At 41.2% G+C, this 22,765-nt stretch overlaps 1 protein-coding gene across 1 annotated transcript; it reads left to right on the top strand.

The window, feature by feature from the left end:
* The first annotated feature begins 209 nt into the window (after positions 1-209).
* On the top strand, positions 210-22,182 carry Eif2s3 (eukaryotic translation initiation factor 2 subunit gamma). Its single transcript, XM_052732610.1, is given in 13 exon segments — positions 210-336; positions 1,050-1,113; positions 3,124-3,251; positions 3,349-3,470; positions 5,706-5,800; positions 6,804-6,962; positions 8,431-8,528; positions 8,530-8,566; positions 10,126-10,220; positions 11,523-11,667; positions 14,178-14,347; positions 15,035-15,207; positions 20,615-22,182. Coding segments are annotated over 13 exon segments (1,419 nt in total). The 5' UTR covers positions 210-267; the 3' UTR covers positions 20,679-22,182.
* Positions 22,183-22,765: the final 583 nt, after the last annotated feature.

Here is a 22,765-nt window from a genome sequence, read left to right as displayed (position 1 = left end):
TAGTCTTGCCTGCACAAAAAAAAATCTAACAGGTCTGCCACGGATACGTTCCAAAACTTTGTATTGTGTTTTCAGGGAAGCTAGCAGCTAGTTTTTGTGCAAATTAAAACAGAGAAGTCCAAGCAGTAAGATCAGTGCTGCATTTGCCATCCTTTTTACCAGGCCTGGATCGTAGTCCGCCCGCCCGCCGCTGCTCGTTCGCTCCGCCCAAGGGGGCCTACGTTATATCAGGCGGCTATCTAGCACTTTCCTTCCTCTCTAAGCAAGATGGCTGGAGGTGAGGTTGGAGTGACTCTCGGGCAGCCACATCTTTCCCGACAGGATCTCGCCACATTGGTAAGGTCTTGAATTGTGGCGGGAATGTACCATGAGCTCGGGGTGGAGATGAGGCAGTGCCTGGGTGGCTGGAGCGTGGGGTAAAGGAGCTATCCTAGACCCGGACCCTCCAAGTCTTAGAGTCTAAGGCGTGCCGGCTCTGCCGCCAGTACCTTCCCTAGTCCCCAAACTGATGAACGATTGTGAGACTTCGAACTCCTAGAGTGTGGCTAAACTTTGGTGATAAATTTAATTAAGGAATATGGATGGGGCTGAACTTCACTGTGTAGAGTGCATTCTTAGCAGACACAAATTCCTGAGTTCCAGCCCCAGAAGCGCGTAAGCGCACGCCTGTAATCTTAGCACTTAAGAGGTGAGATCAGAAGTTAAAGCTCATTCTTGGTTACATACCGAGCTGGAGGCCAGCATGAGACGCACCGCGGTTGTTAAAAGTTTTAAGTGTGTAAAGAATTGGAAACCGGACTGCACTGCCCACCGTGTTGGACACTTGAGACTTGCAAAGATTCAGAATAGACGACTTCTCATCTCCAGACCTCTCTTAGTGAGTGGAGTTGTCTTGTGTGACACTGAAGGGCAAATAGGGTTCCCAATCATAGCACGTTAGGGGAAAAGACATTTTAGCAGGAGAAAAGAGCTGCTTATACAGGGAGAATATAAAGTCAAGGAAAAATTTCTGGTTTATATTTATTATGCTTTGAAATATTGCATTGCAGGATGTCACCAAGTTGACACCACTTTCACATGAAGTTATCAGCAGACAAGCTACAATTAATATTGGTAAGATAAGATAGCTCGTACACTTGACTTAAAAGTAATTTTAACCTTTTCTTTTGTGCAATTACTTGAATAATGTGGGTGGTTACTTGGAGATTGGCCTGAGCAGTACAGTGTCAAAAAGAAAGCTGTGGAGCCCTTGTGAACAAAGTGTTGCTACATACATTTTTTTTTTTGAGATATATGTGTGTGAAAAGTTTAATAGGACAAGGCAGTATGTAATCATACGGTAGCAGAAATTTGAAGTGAAAATGCGTTCCTCTTGTCATACAAAGGCAGTTTATGGAAGTTTTATTTGATATATAATCTATAATTAAGTAGAATTCTTTGCCCCCTAATTGGCACCTAGAACCGTCGAGGTGTATTGCTTGAGTATAAAATAATAGGTGGTCTGTTTTCTGTTTTAAGTTTTGAGGCAGACTTGCTATGTAATCCTAACCTTAGCTAACTTGGTATTCAGTTGTGTAGCCGAGGCTGACCTCTAACTCAAGACAATCCCTTTGCCTCAGATTTCTGAGTACTGTGAGTATGAGTGTATTCTTTTTTGTTGTATTGGAGTTTGTCGTATTAACTACCGGGTATGTGTCAGTGTTTCTTTTTTGTTTGGTTTGGTTTTTGGGGTTTTTTGGTGTGTTTTTTGTTTTTTTGCTTTCCTTCGAGACAGGGTTTTTCTGTAGTTTTGGTGCCTGTCCTCTGTAGACAAGTTTTAAGGTGGTTTTTTTGTTTGTTTGTTTGTTTTTTGGTTTTGGTTTTTCGAGACAGGGTTTCTCCATCTAGTTTTTGGTGCTTGTCCTGGATCTCGCTCTATAGACCAGGCTGGCCTTGAACTCACAAAGATCCGCCTGCCTCTGCCTCCCAAGTGCTGGGACTAAAGGCGTGTGCCACCACCGCCCACCAAGTGGTTGTTGTTTTTTTTTTTTTTTTCTTTCTTTCTCTCTTTCTCTCTTTCTTTCTTCTTTCTTTCAAGGTAAGGTCTACCTACATTGTCCAGGCTGGCCTCAAACTATCCATCCTGTTTCTTCCACTCAAGTACATATTCTACTAAAATTGGTCTGAAAAGAAATTTATAATAGGAACGAGCATATAAACGGGAAAAATTGAATTCCCCTTTAAACAATTTTATAATTTTATTTCTATTACGATTATTATTATTTTGTACATGTCTGTCCATGCACATTATAGAAGTCAGGACAACATTTCTTTTCTTTTTTTTTTTTTTTTCTTTCTTTCTTTCTCTGAGACAGGGTTTGCTCATTGTTAGCCTGGCTGGCCCGGAACTGTTTTTCTTTATTACTTTGGTTGCCTTAAAAGGCAACTGCAAGAATTCCCAGAGCCACAGCCAGAGGGAATTCTGTTCCCTCAGGCACTGACTCTCTCAAAGCTACTAAGGGAAACTATCTGGGATCTCTGTCCCTCTAAAGAACTCAAGATTCACCGGGCAGTTGTGGGCACGCCTTTAATCCCAGCACTCGGGAGGCAGAGCCAGGCGGATCTCTGTGAGTTCGAGGCCAGCCTGGGCTACCAAGTGAGTTCCAGGAAAAGGCGCAAAGCTACACAGAGAAACCCTGTCTCGAAAAACCAAAAAAAAAAAAAAAAAGAACTCAAGATTCAAAATTTGAGGTGGTCTTCTGCTCTGCTCGCTTGGAGGGGCTGAATAGCAAGTAGCTCACCTCCCTTTGCTTGCGCCTTTACCCAGCGTCCTTTTCTCAGCCCCCACTTAAAAGCTCTGGCTTCACCTCTTCCTGTCACTTCCTGTTAGCTAGTTGCCGACTCAGCCTCCTGATTGCAGGTTAATTTTATTTAATCAAACAAATGCAACATATCTCAGTGCGACAGGAACTCACTCTGTAGACCAGGCTGGCCTCAAACTCACAGAGATCCGCCTGTCTTTGCCTCCCCCGAGTGCACCACCGCGGCCTGGCTGGTTTTTTGTTCCCTACTCAACATTATTTGAAAAAAAATGTTTGGGTGTACTTGCGTGCAGGAGTTAATTTTGTTGTGCTTTGTCAATAGGTACAATTGGTCATGTAGCTCATGGGAAGTCCACTGTGGTAAAGGCTATTTCTGGAGTTCACACCGTCAGATTCAAAAATGAACTAGAAAGAAATATTACCATCAAGCTTGGATATGCTAATGCTAAGGTGATCTATGTGTCATGAAACTAGAAACTATTTAACTTTAATTATTGCATTGGTAACAAATCCAGTTTTCTTTTTTCTTTAACACTGAAACTTTTAGATTTATAAACTTGATGACCCAAGTTGTCCTAGACCAGAATGTTACAGGTCATGCGGAAGTAGTACACCAGATGAGTTTCCTACAGACATTCCAGGGACCAAAGGGAACTTCAAATTAGTCAGGTAACTTTTATGATAAAAAAATCTTTATGCTTTTTAAATCACTTGTTTTGTGCTTTGTGCTTTTTAACGTGTACTTAAGATACTGAACACTAAACTTAATTGCTAAATGGTTTCGTTGGTTTTTCATTATTTCATATTATTTTATACAATGATGATAAGTGAAAGATAAAATATTTTTCGCCGGGTGGTGGTGGCACAAGCCTTTGGAGGCAGATGGATCTCTGTGAGTTCGAGGCCAGCCTGGTCTACAGAGCGAGATCCAGGACAGGCACCAAAACTACACAGAGAAACCCTGTCTCGAAAAAACAAAAAAAAAAAAATTTTTTTCCAATTAATTTTAAATACTTATTAAAAAAATTCTATAAACTGAAAAATTGCATAAGGGAGCTAGAGAGGTCTCGGGTGTTGGATGCACTGGGTGCTCTTGTAGTGGACCCAGGTTTGATTCCCAGCATCTACTTGGTGGCTCTCACAGCCATCTGTAACTCCTGTTCCAGGAGATCCCACACCCTCTTCTGGCCTCTGAGGGTACCAGACATGAAGCACTCATTCACAGAAAATAAAAATAAGTCTTTTTTGTTATTTCATCTTTTTTGTTTTGTTTTGTTTTGTTTTGTTTTTTCCGGAGCTGAGGACTGAACCCAGAACCTTGCGCTTGCTAGGCAAGCACTCTGCCACTGAGCTAAATCCCCAACCCCAAAATAAGTCTTTTTTAAAAATTCTTTTTTTTTTTTTTTAGGCAAGTATTGCATGAGCAAGAAAGGGAAAGAAAACACAATTCATTGGATTTAAACTGTCATTTCTGTTAGATAAGAAAAAAATTAAGCCATTTTTAAAATTGTTTCTTTAAAATAAATGGCCTTGTTTCCAAAGAGTTTTCTCAATATGATTGCACGTGTTGGTTCCTTACTAGACGGTGCTGGTATCTAACATCTTTGGGGATTGCAAGTCCGCAAGACCATTTTAGATCAGGGCAGAGTCATCTCAGGCCCAAAATTTAGGGGTGGAGGAGAAGCCAAGAAATCTCAATAATCAGGATAGATTCTTTAATACAACTACTTTTTAAATTTTATTTAATTTGTGTGTGCAGTGGTGTTTTGCCTGCATGTATGGCTGTGTGAGGGTGCCAGATTCCCTGGAACTAGAGTTACAGACAGTTGTGAGCCACCATGTGAGTGCTGAGAATTGAACTGGTGTCCTCTAAAAGAGCAGCCAATGCTCTTAACTGCTGAGCCATCTCTCCAGCCCCAGTTTAATGCAGTTTTTAAAATTAATTTAGAAAATTATAATGAACAGGATATCAGGATTCTGTTTTATTTAGATAGGGTATCAGTCAGTATGTAGCCCTGGCTAGCCTGGAACTCACAGATCTGCCTGCCTTTGCCTCCCTCCTTCCTAGTGCTAGGATTTTAAAGGCCTGTACCATCATACCTGGTTGCTCCCCCCACCCCACCCCCACAAAGTTGGATCCGGGTTTTATTGAAGATATTTTAGTGTAGATGTTAAGCTTAGAAAGAAAGACACATTCCAGGATGTGGGGATAGGATTTAAAAACATAGTCACCAGAATCAGAATTTTAAATAAAGGCCAACAATATTGCTGATATTCTCTTGCTTCAGTGTGACTTGTTTTGCTTGGTGGGATAGTTTGTTTTTGTTGGTTTGGTTTGGTTTTTCAAGACAGGGTTTCTCTGTGTACTCCTGGCTGGCCTTGAACTCAGAGATCCGCCTGCCTCTACATCCCGAGTGCTGGAATTAAAGATGTGCGCCACCATGCCCAACTGTAAATGCACTTATTCTTAAGCAGAGGACTGGAGTTGAGTTTCTAACAGTCACAACTGCCTATAACTCTAGCTCAAGGGGAGCTAATTCCCTCTTCTGTTTTCTGTGAGGTCAAATAAGATCTGAACAGTCAATTCAAAAGAGTTGAGTACTATAATTTTAAAGTAGTACTGTCCTCACGTCAGACACACGACTCAAGTTTTTCAGGGGTAGTGGTATTTTGGACAATGTTTTTTCGAATCCTCATTCTCTCTCTTTTTTTTTTTAATAGTTATTATTTTTAATTATATGTATGTGTTTGGGTATGCTTACCTGGGTGCCAGTACCTGTGGAAGCCAGAGATAAGAGACCCAAAGTCTACATTTTCCAACAGTGAGAACTAGTGCCCGTGTGATTTAACTTTAAGAAATCTACAGTTTGCTTGTGGTTTTGATTGTTGTTTTTCAATTGTCAGGCATGTTTCCTTTGTTGACTGTCCTGGCCATGATATTTTGATGGCTACGATGCTGAACGGCGCAGCAGTGATGGACGCAGCTCTTCTGTTGATAGGTAAAACCATCAGAATTGATTTGGACAAACCAATAAAGAACTAATTCGTGTGGAGTATTTGAGGAAGAACTAAAGCCTTTGGAGGCCATGTCCATTACCTGAGTGAGGCATGAATGGGAATGTGTCATCCAGAGTGACATTTCCTTCTAATAGATATCACAAACAAAATACTAAGCAAAAGAGTCCTGGGGGTTATGGCTTCTGAGAAGTCCTACAGTATCCAAAAAGGAATATCGTTTCACATATTAGTTCTACTTAAATAAAATTTGTGTGTTCGGACATACATGTGGATTGTGAGTTGCCCCTCCATGTAGATGTGTTGTTATTTATTCACAGTAATTGCCATGGTGTAGCACAGCATGGGAGTTTCCAAAGTTAATGCTGTGCTTCCTTGTGTGAGCTCTTAAGAGATTTGACAGGTGTGGGTATGGTATTCTTAGGTATGCGAGAGGACATAGTACAGGACACATGAACAGACTGGGCAAGGTGATTGTTAGCATGCTGAGCCAAACTTGCCTATTTTCGCACCATTGCTTGTCTTCATAGTGCTCTTCCTTGGTTAAGGAGTAGCCTTAATCTCCTCAGAGGACGTTGAGCCTCCTCGTAGGAGCTTGACTGCCAGAACATACCTAGACTAGATTGAGCTAGGAGGCCTGAACAAAAAAGCTCTTGAAGCCAGATTTGTTGATTGGAAGCTTCTTGCTTAGGACCAGAAATGGGAGGCTGCAGTGAATGCAGATATAGGGTGAAGCAAAGTTGGTGGTAGAATGTGTGCATACTGTAGAGCTTACCATTATTGTTTAAAGGGTACGACTCAGAGGAACTACATTCAGAATTCCTTTAGCACAAAAGTGAATACCCTGCCCATCATACAATCACTGCCCAATTATACTCCCTCCAGCCCCTCACAGCCAGCAGTCTGCTTTCTGTTTTTGAAATTGCATGGTCTGGATATTTCTAATTAATTCTTATGTATCTATCTGTTTTGTTCTCTGTCAACTAGCTGGTAATGAATCATGTCCTCAGCCTCAGACTTCTGAACACCTGGCTGCCATAGAAATCATGAAACTCAAGCATATTTTGATCTTACAAAATAAAATTGATCTGGTAAAAGAAAGTCAGGCTAAGGAACAATATGAGCAGATTCTTGCATTTGTACAAGGTAAGAAGTTATAACTAATAAATCAGAGGATCACTTTGAAAGATAATATAGTAATAAAGGTAATAGATCATCTAAAACGGTAAATTTAGGTATCATAGATTTTTTTTCTACATTCTACTTGTTAGTGACCTGATACAGTATCCTGATAAGACTATAAATATATATTTCTGAATTTAATATACAAAATTAAAACTGAAGGGTTTTTTTTGTTTGTTTGTTTTTTGAGACAGGGTTTCTCTGTGTAGCTTTGTGCCTCTCCTGGAACTCACTTGGTAGCCCAGGCTGGCCTCGAACTCACAGAGATTCGCCTAGCTCTGCCTCCCGAGTGCTGGGATTAAAGGCGTGTACCACCACCACCCAGCAAAACTGAAGCTTTTTAAATTTCAAGGACTTAGAGTATAACTCAACGGTAGAGTGCTTGGCTGGCATACCCAGGGCACTGAGTTCACATCATTGCCTCCCATTCCTTAGTGATAGTAAAATGAATAAAATCATTTAAAAAAACAATCTTTCTGCTGGGCCTCATGGCACATGCCTTTAATTCTAGCACCCTGAAGGCGCAGGCAGGCAGACCTCTGAGTTCAAGGCCAGCCTGTTTGTGTATATAGCTAGTTCTAGGCCAGCAAGGACTGCATAGAGACCCTGCCTCAAAAAAACAAACAAAGCAATCTTGGCAGAGTTCCTTTCTCTAGTACCATGGCATGTTTCACTTTCTGAGAAGACATGATAATACACAATACTGTTGACATTTAATTATTTTTTAGCCTTTTCTTGTTGGGAACCTAATTCCAGCATGAAAAAGATTAATCCATTTTGATTAAAATCTAATTATTGCTCTATTTCTTTGACCAGTTTGTTTGACATATGAGTAATTTAAAAAATGTGATATATACCAGCCAGTCTTTGATTAGCAAAGAGTCTGTAATTTCCTCTTGGCATTTATGGAAAGGTTAATTACATGTTGTTAGAACCTTTTCAGCTTGTAAAGAGCTCCTTCCCAAAAGTGTTAGTATTTTATTCCTTTAAACACAGCATTTGCCTTTGTTAAATATACCCAATGATACAATTTTAGCAGTTGTCCCTTAGAGGACAAAGAATTCATTTTCAGATTTCAAGATAGAATATTGTCATCTTAGCCGGGCGGTGGTGGCGCACGCCTTTAATCCCAGCACTCGGGAGGCAGAGCCAGGTGGATCTCTGTGAGTTCAAGGCCAGCCTGGGCTACCAAGTGAGTTCCAGGAAAGGCGCAAAGCTACACAGAGAAACCCTGTCTCGAAAAACCAAAAAAAAAAAAAAAAAAAAAAAGAATATTGTCATCTTTCTAGATAGACCACTTTCTACTTGCTGACTGGCATTTGTGTGGGAATGTTTAGGCCTCTGTTAGCTCTAATTACTTTGTCTAGCAGCTGTGTAGACCAAGTTTTGTAAGACCCAAGGATTTTGATCTTTCTGAAATTTGTTAATGTAGGAACAGTAGCAGAAGGAGCACCAATTATTCCAATTTCTGCTCAGCTGAAATACAATATTGAAGTCGTCTGTGAGTACATAGTGAAGAAAATACCAGTGCCCCCCCAGAGACTTTACTTCAGAACCCCGTCTCATTGGTAAGTGACAGGAGTCACGTTTAAGTGAATTTTTTCCACATAGTGCTTCCCCTTCAAGATTGTCTTAATATTTTCTCTTACTGAAGAGATGATGATAAATCCATAAAACCTATTTGAAATAATGTCTTGATTATATTGCTGGATGACAAAACCCTGAGTAGAAAAGAAACTCTTTTTGTGCTTTGTATTTAGCATTTTATGCAACCAACATGGAGTAATACAGTGTTTTCTAGGGAAGTTCAACATGTTGGGATGTTATAGTTTCCATACAAATGATGCCATTGTACTATTACTGAGAAACCGATGCGTTTAATTTCACTGAGCTGTGGTTGTTGCTCAAAGATGTAGGAGTCTTTTCTTTTTCTTTCTTTCTTTCTTTCTTTCTTTTTTTTTTATTGGCCAGTCAGCTCTTTATTAACCAGTGAGAGTAATACATATTGACAGTGTCCAAAAAGATTGTTCCACAGCAGTGGACCTGTTGCTGTAGGAGCCTTTTCAAAGCATGTATTTGGGCATTTCCAGACCTTCATTTGGAGCTGTTAGTGTGATTATTAGGGAACATTCTCTTGGGTGACCTAAGTATAAGTCATATAGTCTTAAAATTGTTTTATAATTTTAAAATTTAATTTGTATGGTAGAAGACATATAATACAGAAATCCTATATATAAAATACCAAGCACGGTGGCACACACCTGTAATCCCAGCACTTGAGCGGCAGAGGCAAGTGGATCTCTGTGAGTTCAAGGTTAGCCTGGTCTCTGTAGTGAGTTCCAGGACAGCCAGGGCTACAAAGTAAGACCCTCTCTCAAAAAATAAGTGAAATGGCATACTGTGTGCATCCATATACAGTCTCCTGTGCACTTGGTTGATTGACTTTGCTGGTGGTGCTGGAGATACCCAAGGCCTCATGCATGTGAGGCAAGGGCTGTACCCCCAGTCCCTGTAGGCATTAAGTCATAATAGCTAATTTATTGTAAATGATGTGTAAATAGTTATGATACATAGGGGATAGTGACCCTCACACACACAAAAACACTTTTGTGTTCATTACATAAGTAGTTTTGCTCTTTGGCTGCTTGAATTACACAGATGTAGAACCCTTAAATATGAAGGGCAAGCCACATGTTTTAACTTTTTTCTTTTTCTTTTTTTTTTTTTTTTTTTTGGTTTTTCGAGACAGGGTTTCTCTGTGTAGCTTTGCGCCTGTCCTGGAACTCGCTTTGGAGACCAGGCTTTTTCTTCTGTTTTTATAACTGCTTTTTCCTTTAACAGTATATGAAACCCATCTCTGATCATTATATATACTTTTAACATTAATTTCAAATAGCTTCATGATATTCCATAGTAGAGACCCTTTTATAGTATTGATAAACTTTAATAAGCCATCTCAGTGTACTTTCAAACTATTGGTATTTTTTTCCTATCACAGGTAAGGCTTCAGTAAGCATTAAAGCAATAATACTAGATTGTTATTAGAAAAGGTGACTTGGAAAAGAATGTGTCTTCTAAATCTAAAGTAAATAGAATGGCTTTCATTTGTGGTAAATTTTTCTTTTAGTTATCAGGTCATTTGATGTCAACAAACCTGGCTGTGAAGTTGATGACCTTAAGGGAGGTGTAGCTGGTGGTAGTATTCTGAAAGGAGTGTTAAAGGTAACTGGGTTTGAACCGTTCCGCTGTCTGTGTGTTTGTTTCTTATGTGAGTGCTACAGTGCACAGGTGGAAGTAAGACAACTTTGCAGCTGTTGACTCTCCTTCTGTCTAGTAGGTCCTCGGATTGAACTCAGGTCATCAGGCATGGTGGTAAGCACCTTTACCCTCTGGGCCAGCTCATCAGCCTGCCCTTGTCTTAAGCAGGCTGCCCTCAAACGTAGAGATCCCCTTGCCTCTGTCTCCCGAGTGCTGGGACTAAAGGTCTGCACCACCACACCCAGTGAGAAATGGTTTTTCATGTTGTCTGGTATTGAATATGGATTTATTTTTGTCTTTGAGAGATGTCTAACCTCTAAATTTAAGTTCTCTAGTGAATGTGGAGCATGTTTTATGTGACAACAGGTTTACTTGGTAAATTACAGCAGTTGAGTAGATCTGATTTTTTTTTTTTTTTGGTTTTCGAGACAGGGTTTCTCTGTGTAGCTTTGCGCCTTTCCTGGAAATCGCTTTGGAGACCAGGCTGGCCTCGAACTCACAAAGATCTGCCTGCCTCTGCCTCCCGAGTGCTGGGATTAAAGGCGTGCGCCACCACCACCCGGCTTAGATCTGAATTTTAAAATATTCTTTTAGATTTATTTATTTTATATATATGGATGTTTTGTCTCCATATATGTATGTGTCCATGGAGGCCGGAAGAGAGTGTTAGATCCCCTGAAACTGGAGTTAGTGATGGTTGTGAGCTGCCATGTGGGTGCTGGGAACTGAACTCTGATCCTCTGTAAGAACAAGTGCTCTTTATCTGTTGAGCCATCTATCTCCTCCATGTCAGTTTTTTCCATTAAAAAAAAAAAAAAGATGAGCATGGTGGTGCAAGCCTTTAATCCCAGCACTCGGGAGGCAGAGGCAGATGGATCTCTGTGAGTTTGAGGCCAGCCTGGTCTACAGAGTGAGTTCCAGGACAGTCAGGGCTACACAGTAAAACCCTGTCTCAAATAAACCAAAATACAAAATACCTTTTTTTTTTTTTTTTTTTTTAAGAGTAGTGATTTTAACCTGGCATGATGGTGCACAGCTGGGAGGCAGAAGCAGGCTGGTATTTGTGAGTTCAAGGCCAGCCTGTTCTACCTAATGAATTGCAGGCCAATAAAAATAATAGTAAGAAGTAAATAAAAGTAATGATCTTAAAATTAGACAAAAAATTTGCCTTTTTAGTTTTGTGGTCTTTTTTTGTTAGAACATTGGTAAGTAAATAATAAATGTGGTGTTCTATAGTAAATCTCACTACTGGTTATATGTTTACAGGTAGGCCAGGAGATAGAAGTGAGACCTGGTATTGTTTCCAAAGATAGTGAAGGAAAACTCATGTGTAAACCAATCTTTTCCAAAATTGTATCACTTTTTGCGGAACATAATGATCTTCAGTATGCTGCCCCGGGTGGTCTCATTGGTAAGGATTTCTCTGTCATCTCTTAATTTGTGGAGATTCGTGGTATGTTTCATAGGAAATATTAAAGATAGATTGTAGAGTTTGTTTTGTTTTTACAGATTTATTATGTGTACAAGTTGTTTGCATATATATATCTGTACTGTGTGTGTGCTAGTGCCCAAGAATGCCAAAGAGAGCATCCGACCCCCTGGAACTGGAGTTTCAGAGGCTGGGAGCTGCCTTGTGAGCTCTGGGAACCAAACCCAGGTCTTCTGCAGGAGCATCAAGTGCTCTTAACTGCTGAGCCAGCTCTTCGCCTCCCTTTTTTTCTTGGGGGCGGGGGGGCGGTTGTTTGTTTGTTTGTTTGTTTGAGACAGGGTCTCTACATAGCCCTGGCTGGCCTCAGACTCACAAAGATCCAACTGCCTCTGCTTCCTGAGTGCTGAGATTAAAGGTATGCCCCACCACATCCTGTTTTAAATTTTGACACTATGCTAGGACTCAAAGCAACCCTTCCAAATCAGCTTTCCAAGTGCTAGACTTAACAGATGTGTACTACCACACTTGGCCTTATTGGTACATCTTGAAATATTTTAAACAGAAAATACATTTTGGAGCTGGCAGTATGACTCACCCACTCATACAAGCAAACACATTAATAAAAAGCAATATTTTTAAAGTACATTTTGGTGGGTAAATACTTATTAGCAATAATAATTATTTCTGGCTGTTTTGTTTTAAAGTAATAAGGTTTGGGCCTAAAGTCTAGAACATGCTAGGCAGGTGCTCTACCACTGAGCTATAGCCTTAGCCCTCTTTTTCCTTTTATTATTATTATTATTATTTATTTTATGTATATGGGTGTTTTGTGCGTGCTTGTGTATGCACATGCGCGTGGCCAAATGCATGCCTGGTGCTCACAGAGGCCAGAGAAGGCATTGAATCCCCTGGGCTGAAGTTACAGACAGTTGTGAGGTCCTGGCAACTCCACGTAGTTAAAAGGGAGGTTTATTTTGTGGGGTAACTTACAGATAAAGGGATAGGTTACAGGGTCCGGGAAAGGTGTAGCGCAGTCCAGCGGTGTTCTCTGGAAAACTCTGCTAGGTCTACCTCCAGTGTCCAGGATCCAGGAACCAAGAGAGCTGGCCCATCCGGATCTCAGGTCTTAAGGGCTCCTGTCTTGGCCCCGCCTTGTAGGCATGACAGTTACTGAAGCCTCAATGGGGGTAGTACTTCCAGGTCAAAGCTGGAATAGCTACTCACTACAGAAATTGAAGCTGGGTCTCTGGAAGAGTAGCCAGTGCTCCAGCCCCACTCTTTTTCCTTTTGAGAAAGGATCTCACAGGGTTACCCAGGCTGTCCTTGAACTCACTTACTCTGTACTTCAGACTGAGCTAGAACTTGAGGTCTTCCTGCCTCCTGTCTTCAGTAGCTGGAATTTCAGGTCTATGCCACTGTGCCTGGCATAAAATAAGTTTGGTGGCCTAGCATTCAAAACACCCAACTAGTTACCTATAGTTTGGGGATTTCAGTTTGTTTGTTTTACTGCCTTGCTGTATTTCCCAAGCTGGCCTTGAATTCCCTTAGTCAGTTGGTCCAGAAGTAGCTGGGACTACAGGTTTGCACTAGAGTGCCTGATTTACTGTTTGGTGAAACACTTTGAAACACTTAGGCTTGCTTTTTATGAGTGGTTTGCGAATGTAAAGTTACTCAAAAATGTCAGATTATACTCATACTGAGGCGGGAGTAAAAGAAATAACTTCCACGTAAGCATGGTAGTGAGCACCTATAGCCCCACTTCCTTGGGAGTCTGAAGCAGGAGGATTACCTTTAGCACAGAGAGTTGAGACCAGTGTGGCCAGCATAACCAGACTCAAGACATAAGACATTTCTAAAGTAAGACCCTGTCTCTAAAAACAAAAACAAACAAACAAACAAACAAACAAATCAGAAAAAGATAGAGGTAGGGGTAGATCAAATAAGAGAACTTCTACCATGTGGGAGTGCCTACTGCTCTTGCAGAGTTCCTGAATTCAGGAGCTGCTCACAACCACCTGTAACTCCAGCTCCAGGAAAGCCAGTGCCCTCTTCTGTTACCACATTTACATCCACGGATCCATACACAGATAATATACATATACACATAACTTAGAAATAAAAAATAGCTGGGTGGTGGTGGTGGTGCACGCCTTTAATCCAAGCACTCAGGAGGCAGAAGCAAGTGGGTCTCTATGAGCTCAAGGCTAGCCTGGTTTACAGAGCGAGTTCCAAGACTGCCAGAGCTGTTACACAGAGAAACGAATGAATGAATGAATGAGTGAGTGAGTGAGTGAGTGAGTGAGTGAGTGAGTGAGTGAGTGGGTGAACTAGAAAAAAAGCAGATAGTTTGTTAGACTTAATTTATGTGTGTGAATATGGAAGTATATGTAAAGGGGTGTCATTTTATGCTTGTTTAACTAGACTTTAAAGCCAATCACTCCAAAGGTGTTTTAGAGAAGAAATAAAGTCAAATACACCTTACTTTATATTAGGAGTTGGCACAAAGATCGACCCCACTTTGTGCAGAGCTGACAGAATGGTGGGACAAGTGCTTGGTGCAGTTGGAGCTTTACCTGAAATATTCACAGAACTGGAAATTTCCTATTTCCTGCTTCGACGTCTTCTGGGCGTCCGAACTGAAGGAGACAAGAAAGCAGCAAAGGTGAGTGCATGTGTGTAACTCAGCTTTCAGAAAGGACCAACACCAATGCTAAACTCAGTTTGGAGTTTGGGTCTTTTATAGTCAATATGTAGTTGATTTAGAAGGAAATTGACTTCTATAGCAATCAAATTAAATTTAAAAAATTCCAACTGAGCCGGGCGGTGGTGGCGCACGCCTTTAATCCCAGCACTCGGGAGGCAGAGCCAGGCGGATCTCTGAGTTCGAGGCCAGCCTGGGCTACCAAGTGAGTCCCAGGTAAAGGCGCAAAGCTACACAGAGAAACCCTGTCTCGAAAAACCAAAAAAAAAAAAAAAAAAATTCCAACTGAAACAAAAACTATTTGTTTTGGATTTTCTGTTTGTTTGGGGTTTTTTGGGGGTAGGGGGGTTCAAGACAGGGTTTCTCTGTGTAGCCCTGGCTGTCCTGGAACTCACTGACTCTGTAGACCAGGCTGGTGTTGAACTCACAGAGATCTGCCTGCCTCTGCTTCCTGAGATGTGCCCAGCTCCTGTTTGTTTTGAGTTGGGTTTGGTTTTTGAGGCCCCTGCTGTCCTAGAACTCACTGTGTAAAGCAGGCTGGCCTCAAACTCACAGAGATCGATCTGCTGGGATTAAGAGTCTGTGCCACCACCCTCTTCAAAGAACGTTTCCTTATTTGTTGTTCCCTTTCTGTAATTCATTTCCTAGGTCCAAAAGCTGTCTAAGAATGAAGTGCTTATGGTCAACATAGGGTCCCTGTCAACAGGAGGAAGAGTTAGTGCTGTCAAGGCTGATTTGGGCAAGATTGTTTTGACTAATCCTGTGTGCACAGAAGTAGGAGAAAAAATTGCCCTTAGCCGAAGAGTTGAGAAACATTGGCGGTAAGTTTGTTTACCTTTACCACTGTCTATTAAAAAGCTTAAGTTCGGGTTGGGGATTTAGCTCAGTGGTAGAGAGCTTGCCTAGCAAGCGCAAGGCCCTGGGTTCAATCCTCAGCTCAAAAAAAAAAAAGCTTAAGTTCTTGGTGGGATATATATAGATATAGATATATATAGATATAGACACACTTCTCCTTGAACACGACAGACAGTGTGACTTTAGCGGTCACCTTTTTGTTTGGATGGTTTTGAAAGTTGTATTTATAGCCTTGATTTATAGTAATTTATATTAGTACAAATACTTCATTTGGCTTCCCTCGTTTTAGATGTAATCTATCCAAAAAACAGTGAATTATAATGTTTCAGTATTTGCATCATCTGACTTTTTCCCTCCTTTTATTTAGTTGGGGGCGGGGAGTGGGGGAGGTGAGAGAGAGAGTCAGAATAACTTGTGGAAGTTGGTTCTACGGCCATGTGGGTTCCAGGGATTGAACTCAGGTCATCCAGCTTGGCAGCAAGCACCCTTTGTAAACCGTTGTTTGTTTGTTTGTTTGTTGTGTGTGCGTGCGTGCGTGCGTGCGTGCGTGCGTGTGTGTGTGTGTGTGTGTGTGTGTGTGTGCGTGCGTGTGTGTGGAGGTGCACACGTGCCATGGTACACATATGGAGATCAGAGAACAACTTCTTCACCATGTGGGTTGGGTTCTGGGGATCAAACTCGGGTAGTCAGGCTGAGTGATGAGTGCCTTTGTCTTATGAGCCATCTTTATCAGCCCTGGACTGACAAACTTCTCTTTTCAATTGGTTTCTTTTTAAAAGTATCACACATGCCAGGCGGTGGTGGCACATGCCTTTAGTCCCAGTACTCAGAAGGCAGAGGCAGGCAGATCTCTATGAGTTTGAAGCCACCCTGCTCTACAAAGTGAGTTCCAGGATAGCCAGGGCTACACAGAGAAACCCTGTCTTGAAACAGACAAAAAGAGTTTCATACACTGTGTTTTGATCATACTTGCCTACCTACTCCCAACCCTTCCCAGGTCTGTCCTTCATAAACTTGGGTTTTGGGAACAAGGACTCTGTAGCCCTAGCTGGACTCAAACTCACAGAGATCTGCCTGCTTCTGCCTCTGGAATGCTGGGATTAAAGGCATGTGTCACCACACCTGGCCCCCCATAAGTTTTTTATTTGTAGTTAATTTTATACTTTACAGTAACTTTGTAAGAATTGTATAGAAGCTGAGTGGTGGTGGTGAGTGCCTTTAATCCCAGCAATCAGGAGGCAGAGCCAGGCAGATCTCTCTGAGTTCGAGGCCAGCCTGGTCTACAGAGTGAGATCCAGGACAGGCACCAAAAAAGAAAACAACACGGAGAAACCCTATCTTGAAAAACAAACAAACAAAAAAAAGAATTGAATAGAAAACTCATACATACCTTTTCCAGAAAGATGTGAACACACACATTTGTTTTTTTTTTTTTTTTTTTTTTTTTTTTTTTTTTTTTTTTTTTTTTTTGCTTTTTCGAGACAGGGTTTCTCTGTGTAGCTTTGCGCCTTTCCTGGAACTCGCTTTGGAGACCAGGCTGGCCTCGAACTCACAGAGATCCGCCTGGCTCTGCCTCCCGAGTGCTGGGATTAAAGGCGTGCGCCACCACCGCCCGGCCATTTGTTTACTAACATATAATTTTTTGGACTATGTGCAGGATAGTAGGTTGTGTATGTCAAGCTTTTTGATGTCTTAATAGTTCAGTATATATCTATAAAACAAGGGCCTTCTCTTTCATAACCAAGAAATTGAACATTGAAGCCAAGAGAATTACAGGGAGTTCAAGGCCAGCTTGGGCTACGTAGTTTTAGGCCAGTCTGCCCCACAGACTGAAATCCTAGCAAAAAAGAAAGTGCTGGGGAGATGGCTTAGCAGTTAAGAGCACTACTCTTCAGGGGACTCAAGTTTGATTCCCAGCATCCACATGCAGCTCGTGACTGTCTCTTCCAGTTCCAAGGAATTCAACCCCCTCTTCTGGCTGCTGTGGATACTAGGCAGGCACATGGTACACAGATACTATGTAGGCAAAACACCCATACACATGAAATAAAAAAATGGTTTAGTTTGGTTTTAAAAATGAGTTGAGCGTGGTGGCATATGCCTATAGTCCCAGCACTTGGGGGTCAGAGGCAGGTGAGTCTATCATGAGTTCAAGGCCAATCTGATCTACATAGCAAGTTCCAAGCCAACCAGGGCCACATAGTGAAACCTTGTTTCAAAAATGGGAATAAAATGATGGCATCTGGTAAGGAAGCTCAGCAGGTTAAGGCCTTTGTCTGATGGCTTGAATTTTATCACAGGACCCATTAGTGGAAGGACAGAACCAGCTCCCAAAAGTTGTCATCTGACATCCATAGAATTATCGTTTGGCTGCCATGTGTGCACCTCAGCATATGCATACACAAACCAAAGAAATAGATGAATGTAATTGTTTTGAAGGTGGGGAGAGGGAAGAAATGACACTGACCATTGCTAAAATACTAAAGTATATAGTCCATCCTCCAGTTTTGTTTCTACCCAATAACACTTCTTATGACCCTGCCATGTAAAATAAGAATTCACATTTGGATTTCATGTCTCTTTGATTTCTCATCTGGAACTTTCTCAGCCTTCCTTTGTTCTTATTTGACATTGATAAATTTGAAGGCTATAGAAAGTAATTTTATAGACTGCTTTTGGGCTTGTCTTATCGTTTTGGAAATTAAGATTCGATTTAAGTTAGATGTTCTTGTCTGAAGTTCTTTTTTTTATTTCATATATGGATATGTGCACATGAGTATAGTACCCATGGAAGGAAGAGTTGTCATATCTCATGGAGCTGGAGTTGCAGGTGGTTGTGAGCCACCCAGTGAGGGTGCTGGGAACTGAATCCCCTGGAATTCTTTGGTTTTTCAAGACAGGGTTTCTCTGTGTAGTTCTGACTGTCCTGGAACTTGCTCTGTAGACCAGGCTGGCCTCGAACTCAGCAATCCACCTGCCTCTGCCTCCTGAGTGCTGGGATTAAAGACGTGCCAACATTACCCAGCAACCTTGGAATTCTTATATGGATGGTCATGTCTTCTCAGGAAATCATGGCCAGAGATACATGACTGACTGCTCTCTCTGGAAGTTGACTATTGCTGTGGTGAGCGTGTCCAACTTTCCTGCTATTTAGTTACTCTTAATTACTCTTGCAATTAATAAGAAGTCTAGTAGGCTAGATGTAATCCCTGCACTTGGGAGGTGGATGCACATGATTAGGAGTCCAAAGTCATCTTCAGCTCCATAGTGAGTTTGAGGGTAACCTGGGCTAGCTCAAAGTTAACATGTGCATGCAAGTACACACACGCTCACACGCACGCACAGCCAAAAAGAGAAGAAAGAGAAATGTGTTTGGAAACCCTGTATATGCAAATAGCCTGCTGTTCATCAAATTCTACCCCCTTCTGTATTTATCATTCGCGGATGATTTTTGCCTGAATTGAACTTCATTGTATTGATTGAAACAGTGATTCCACCCACCAGCACCCTCCCCCTGCCAATTCCACCAGTCCACATTTGGTTGCCATTCTTTTCTTCCCCATTATTTGATTACCTACTTTCATAATGCAGGTTCCTGAGGATCTGTTTAATTCATTAGGCTATGATCTGTTGCTGTGTTTATTTTGATGTACAAATTGTCCAAGATTTGGTCAGTAGAGAGGGACCCTTAGAAATGCAGGCCTATGCACAAGCTGGGAAGCATTTATCTTTGGTTTCTCATTCTGTGTTCTTTCCCAAATTAATTATTGAGTCTACTGCTTCCTTCCCATTCCTCGCTGCATTGTGGTCTATACTATCATTTTAACTTGTAGCGAAAGAATTCTGCTTTGCTTTATCTGTTGTTACTTAGGGACTCAGGCAGGATGACTCTTCTAAACACTGTCATAGTGCTGTGCTAAAGAATTTCTAATATTTTGTCGCTGCTTGTGGATATTTGGGGTCTTTCTAGAAGCCAGTTTTGGTCCATTTAACCTTTCCTGTGGATTTGTCTAAAATACCCCTAAATTAGACTATCCCGCGGGCTGGTTTTCCCCTAATTATTCCTCTGCATCTTGACTGTTCTTTACTTGTCTGTCTTTCCTTGATGCTGTGCAGGTGACCGGCTCTGATTGCATGCTTGCCAAGAAGATTGATCTGAGTTGTCGCTGCAGTTTAGCAAAAGTTAACCTTTTTGTAATCTCTACCACCATCACCCCTAGGTAGCCCTGGCTGCCCTGGAACTCAAATTGGTCCATCTTCCTCTGCCTCCTAAGCGCTGAGATTAAAGACATGCATCATCATAGCTATCTGGTATCCTGCTATGGAGAGCAGTCTGCTTCTAGACAGTGTTCCTGTGGTTCTCTTTATTTTCCCAGCTGATGTTATTTAAAGACCATTGATCTGCTGAGGCAATCAGTGGAAAGAAAGCATTTTCGAAAGACAAGTATAGAGAAGAGGGTTTGATTTGCTTTTAAATCTGATCTGGGTGTGGTGGCACAAACCTTTAATCCCAGCACATAAGCAAAGGCAGGTGGACCTCTGTGAGTTCAAGGCCAGCCTGGTTTACAAAGCAACTTTGAGCATCCAGAACTACACAGTAAAACTCCTTTTCAAAGAAAACAAAACACATTTATAGACTGACAGGTGCACTCATGCATGTCCACACACAAACACAAAATGTATTAGATACATAATTTGGGTAGCCTGAAGGGCCCTTAGATGGATCTGAACAGGTATATGAGTTCTTTTCTTCTGTTGGTTAGACTTGTAAGGCAAATCATTCTTTCTGGGGAGTTGTTTTTGTTGTTGTTTTAAATTTTATTTTATGTGTTTGCCTGATGTGTGCACCATGTGTGTGCCCAGTGCCCAAGGAGGTTGGAATAGATTGTCAGATCTGTTTGATTATGAGCCACCATATGGGTGATAGAAGCTGAACCTAGGTCCTCTGCAAGAGCAATGAGTGCTTTTTAGCACTGAGCCATCTCTCTAGCACTTAGGTTTTGTTTTTCTTTGAGGCAGGGTCTCACTTTGTAGACCAGGCTGTCCTTGAACACAGATCTGCATTCTTCTGTTGGCATGAGCCACCACAACCGGCAATGTTTAAGATGGGATTTCCTCTTGCCCAGGCTAGCCTCAAACTTACTATCTGTAATGTGATCTGGTGCCCTCTTCTGGCCTGCAGATATACCTGCAGACAGAATACTATCTACATAATAAATAAATAAATCTTTAAAAAAGAAAAAAAAAAGAAGCAGCTTTGGGAACATATCTGCATTTAGAAGGTAGGCAGGTAAAGCAATCTGTCGGGTGATTATGTGGTGATGCCAGTGCGGTAGTGTAAAGCTCATAATTTCTTCTATTTTTATTTTGCAGTTTAATTGGTTGGGGTCAGATAAGAAGAGGAGTGACCATTAAGCCAACTGTAGATGATGACTGAAGAATCCAAGTTAAACAATGCCTTGGGATGGAATTGGGATTTCTTTTAATATCTAGGGGTATATTTTCAAAGCAATACTAGGGAATTAATTTCGTAGCTCATTACCTTAGTAGTAGCTGTAAGAATATTCTCATATTTTGGTGATAAATTTAACCTCAACTTCTAATATAGGGCCTACAAGTAAATGTCAAAATACATACTATATTGGGTTAAATCTACATTTTAGCAGAAGTTAAACATTCCAAAACGATGTTTGATTTGTCAATGAGTGAAAGTTTGAAGTGGAACTTCACTACAACCAGCCTTTGCTATAGCACACATATCATGAACCTATCTAAAATGAAACCGGTCTCTTTTTTCATGTTTTCATCTGTGAGTGGCTCCATGGTGAAGGACAGTTGTTACTGTCAAAAACAAGGGCCCACACTTTCCGTGACCCACTCCCTTTATTTGGTCTTCTCTTATCTGAAATTGGAAGGGAAGGAAGACCAGTGAGCTCAAATGAGCAAGACTCTTAAAAATTGAGTGCTCAGTCCCTTGCCACAGGTGACCCTTTGCTCTTAGCTTTTTCTTGGATGGGACCAGGGGAATCCAGCACCAGAAGGTCTCGCCCTCTTCCAGTGCCCTGAGACTGTGTCTTTCTTATTTACGCCTAAAAATCTCAGTCTTCCCTCACCAACAAATAGTATTATAACGATGGATGATTGATAGTTGACAAAGTTCTGTCCAGGTTGTGTTTCTTGGGGTCTTTGTTTTAGTAACAGAGTCTCCTGCATGATGAACAAGCACCTGCTGACTACTGCCCCTAGCTGTAGTAGTTGGTAGGATTATGGTATAAATTACGCTGTTAGTAATCTTTGAGTCTTGGAAGAGATAGACTGTTCAAAAGCAGAGTATGTTGGTTCTAAGTCTATCCCCCACGTGCCTGCAATTTTCCTGTGCTGTGCTTTTTGAATTGTGATTTTGCTTAATTAGATGTTCTGTTAGAGCAGTGATTTCCAACTCTAGCTGACAGAGAATTGCTGGGGAATTTAAAAAAAAAAAAAAGGCCAGGTAGTGGTGGTAGTGCATAACTTTAATCCCAGCACTATGGAGGCAGAGGCAGCCAGCCTGGTCTACAGAGTGAATTCCAGGACGGTCAGGGCTACACAGAGAAACCCTGTCTCAAAAAACTTGGGGGAAGCAACTCCCCAGTGTTGAGAAAAGTTTAGGGGGTTGAGAAATACACATACTGAATGTCACCGGCTTTTGGTAGTTTGATATTTGATACTCTTGTTTGCTTTTCTTTTGATTTGCATAAAAATGGGATTTAATTCCACAATTAGTGTGTTGTGATGTTTTGCATACTGAAGCTGCCTTATAGAGGTGTAGAACTGTGGCTGTGAGTTTTTAAGAGTTTTGAGGAAACTATTGACGTTACGTATTTGATTGACTCTGAAGGTTGTATTGTAGCATGAAGAACACATTTAAATAAAACAAGGTTCTGAGTCAAGCATTAATTTTATATCTACGTGCCCATGTGTTTTATAGATACTTTACACTAGAAATTCTGGTATGAGACTGAAACTATTGAATGGCTTATGTAATCTCACGTCAGAACTGAAACCAGAATCTCTTATTATTCATTTCAAGCGTCTGTGTGAATACCAGTTTTATAAAGCGCTGTGCTTCATGTAGTGACCATACAGGTATGAAAGCAATGGACCTTGTCTTAAAAGTCATTTCAAGACGTGCAGTGGTTATGCCCTTAATCCCAGCACTCAGGAGGCAGAGCCAGGCGGATCTCTATGAGTTCAAAGCCAGCCTGATCTACAGAGCAAGATGTCTAGGACAGGGACCAAAACTACACAGAGAAACCCTGTCTCGGAGGGGGAAAAAAAGTCACTTCAAATCAGTGCAGTGATTCTCAGCAAAACATGTATGTGATTTAAAGTTAGACTAAAAGAATAAGGGTCATGAATATGCCACCTAAAGCTCTATTTCTATACTCTGTATGTAACCTCCAAGGATGAGATGTGTGCTAGTTTTTTACAGAGGAGTAGAACTAATAAGTGCAAATAACTGGATTCATAAATTTCATTTCTTTA

Source organism: Peromyscus californicus, unplaced genomic scaffold (assembly GCF_007827085.1).
Source record: "Peromyscus californicus insignis strain IS unplaced genomic scaffold, ASM782708v3 Scaffold_10__1_contigs__length_136768540, whole genome shotgun sequence".
NCBI lineage: Eukaryota > Metazoa > Chordata > Mammalia > Rodentia > Cricetidae > Peromyscus > Peromyscus californicus.
The sequence above is the reverse complement of the archived record's forward strand: the minus strand, read 5'-3'. Positions and strand labels throughout refer to the sequence as shown.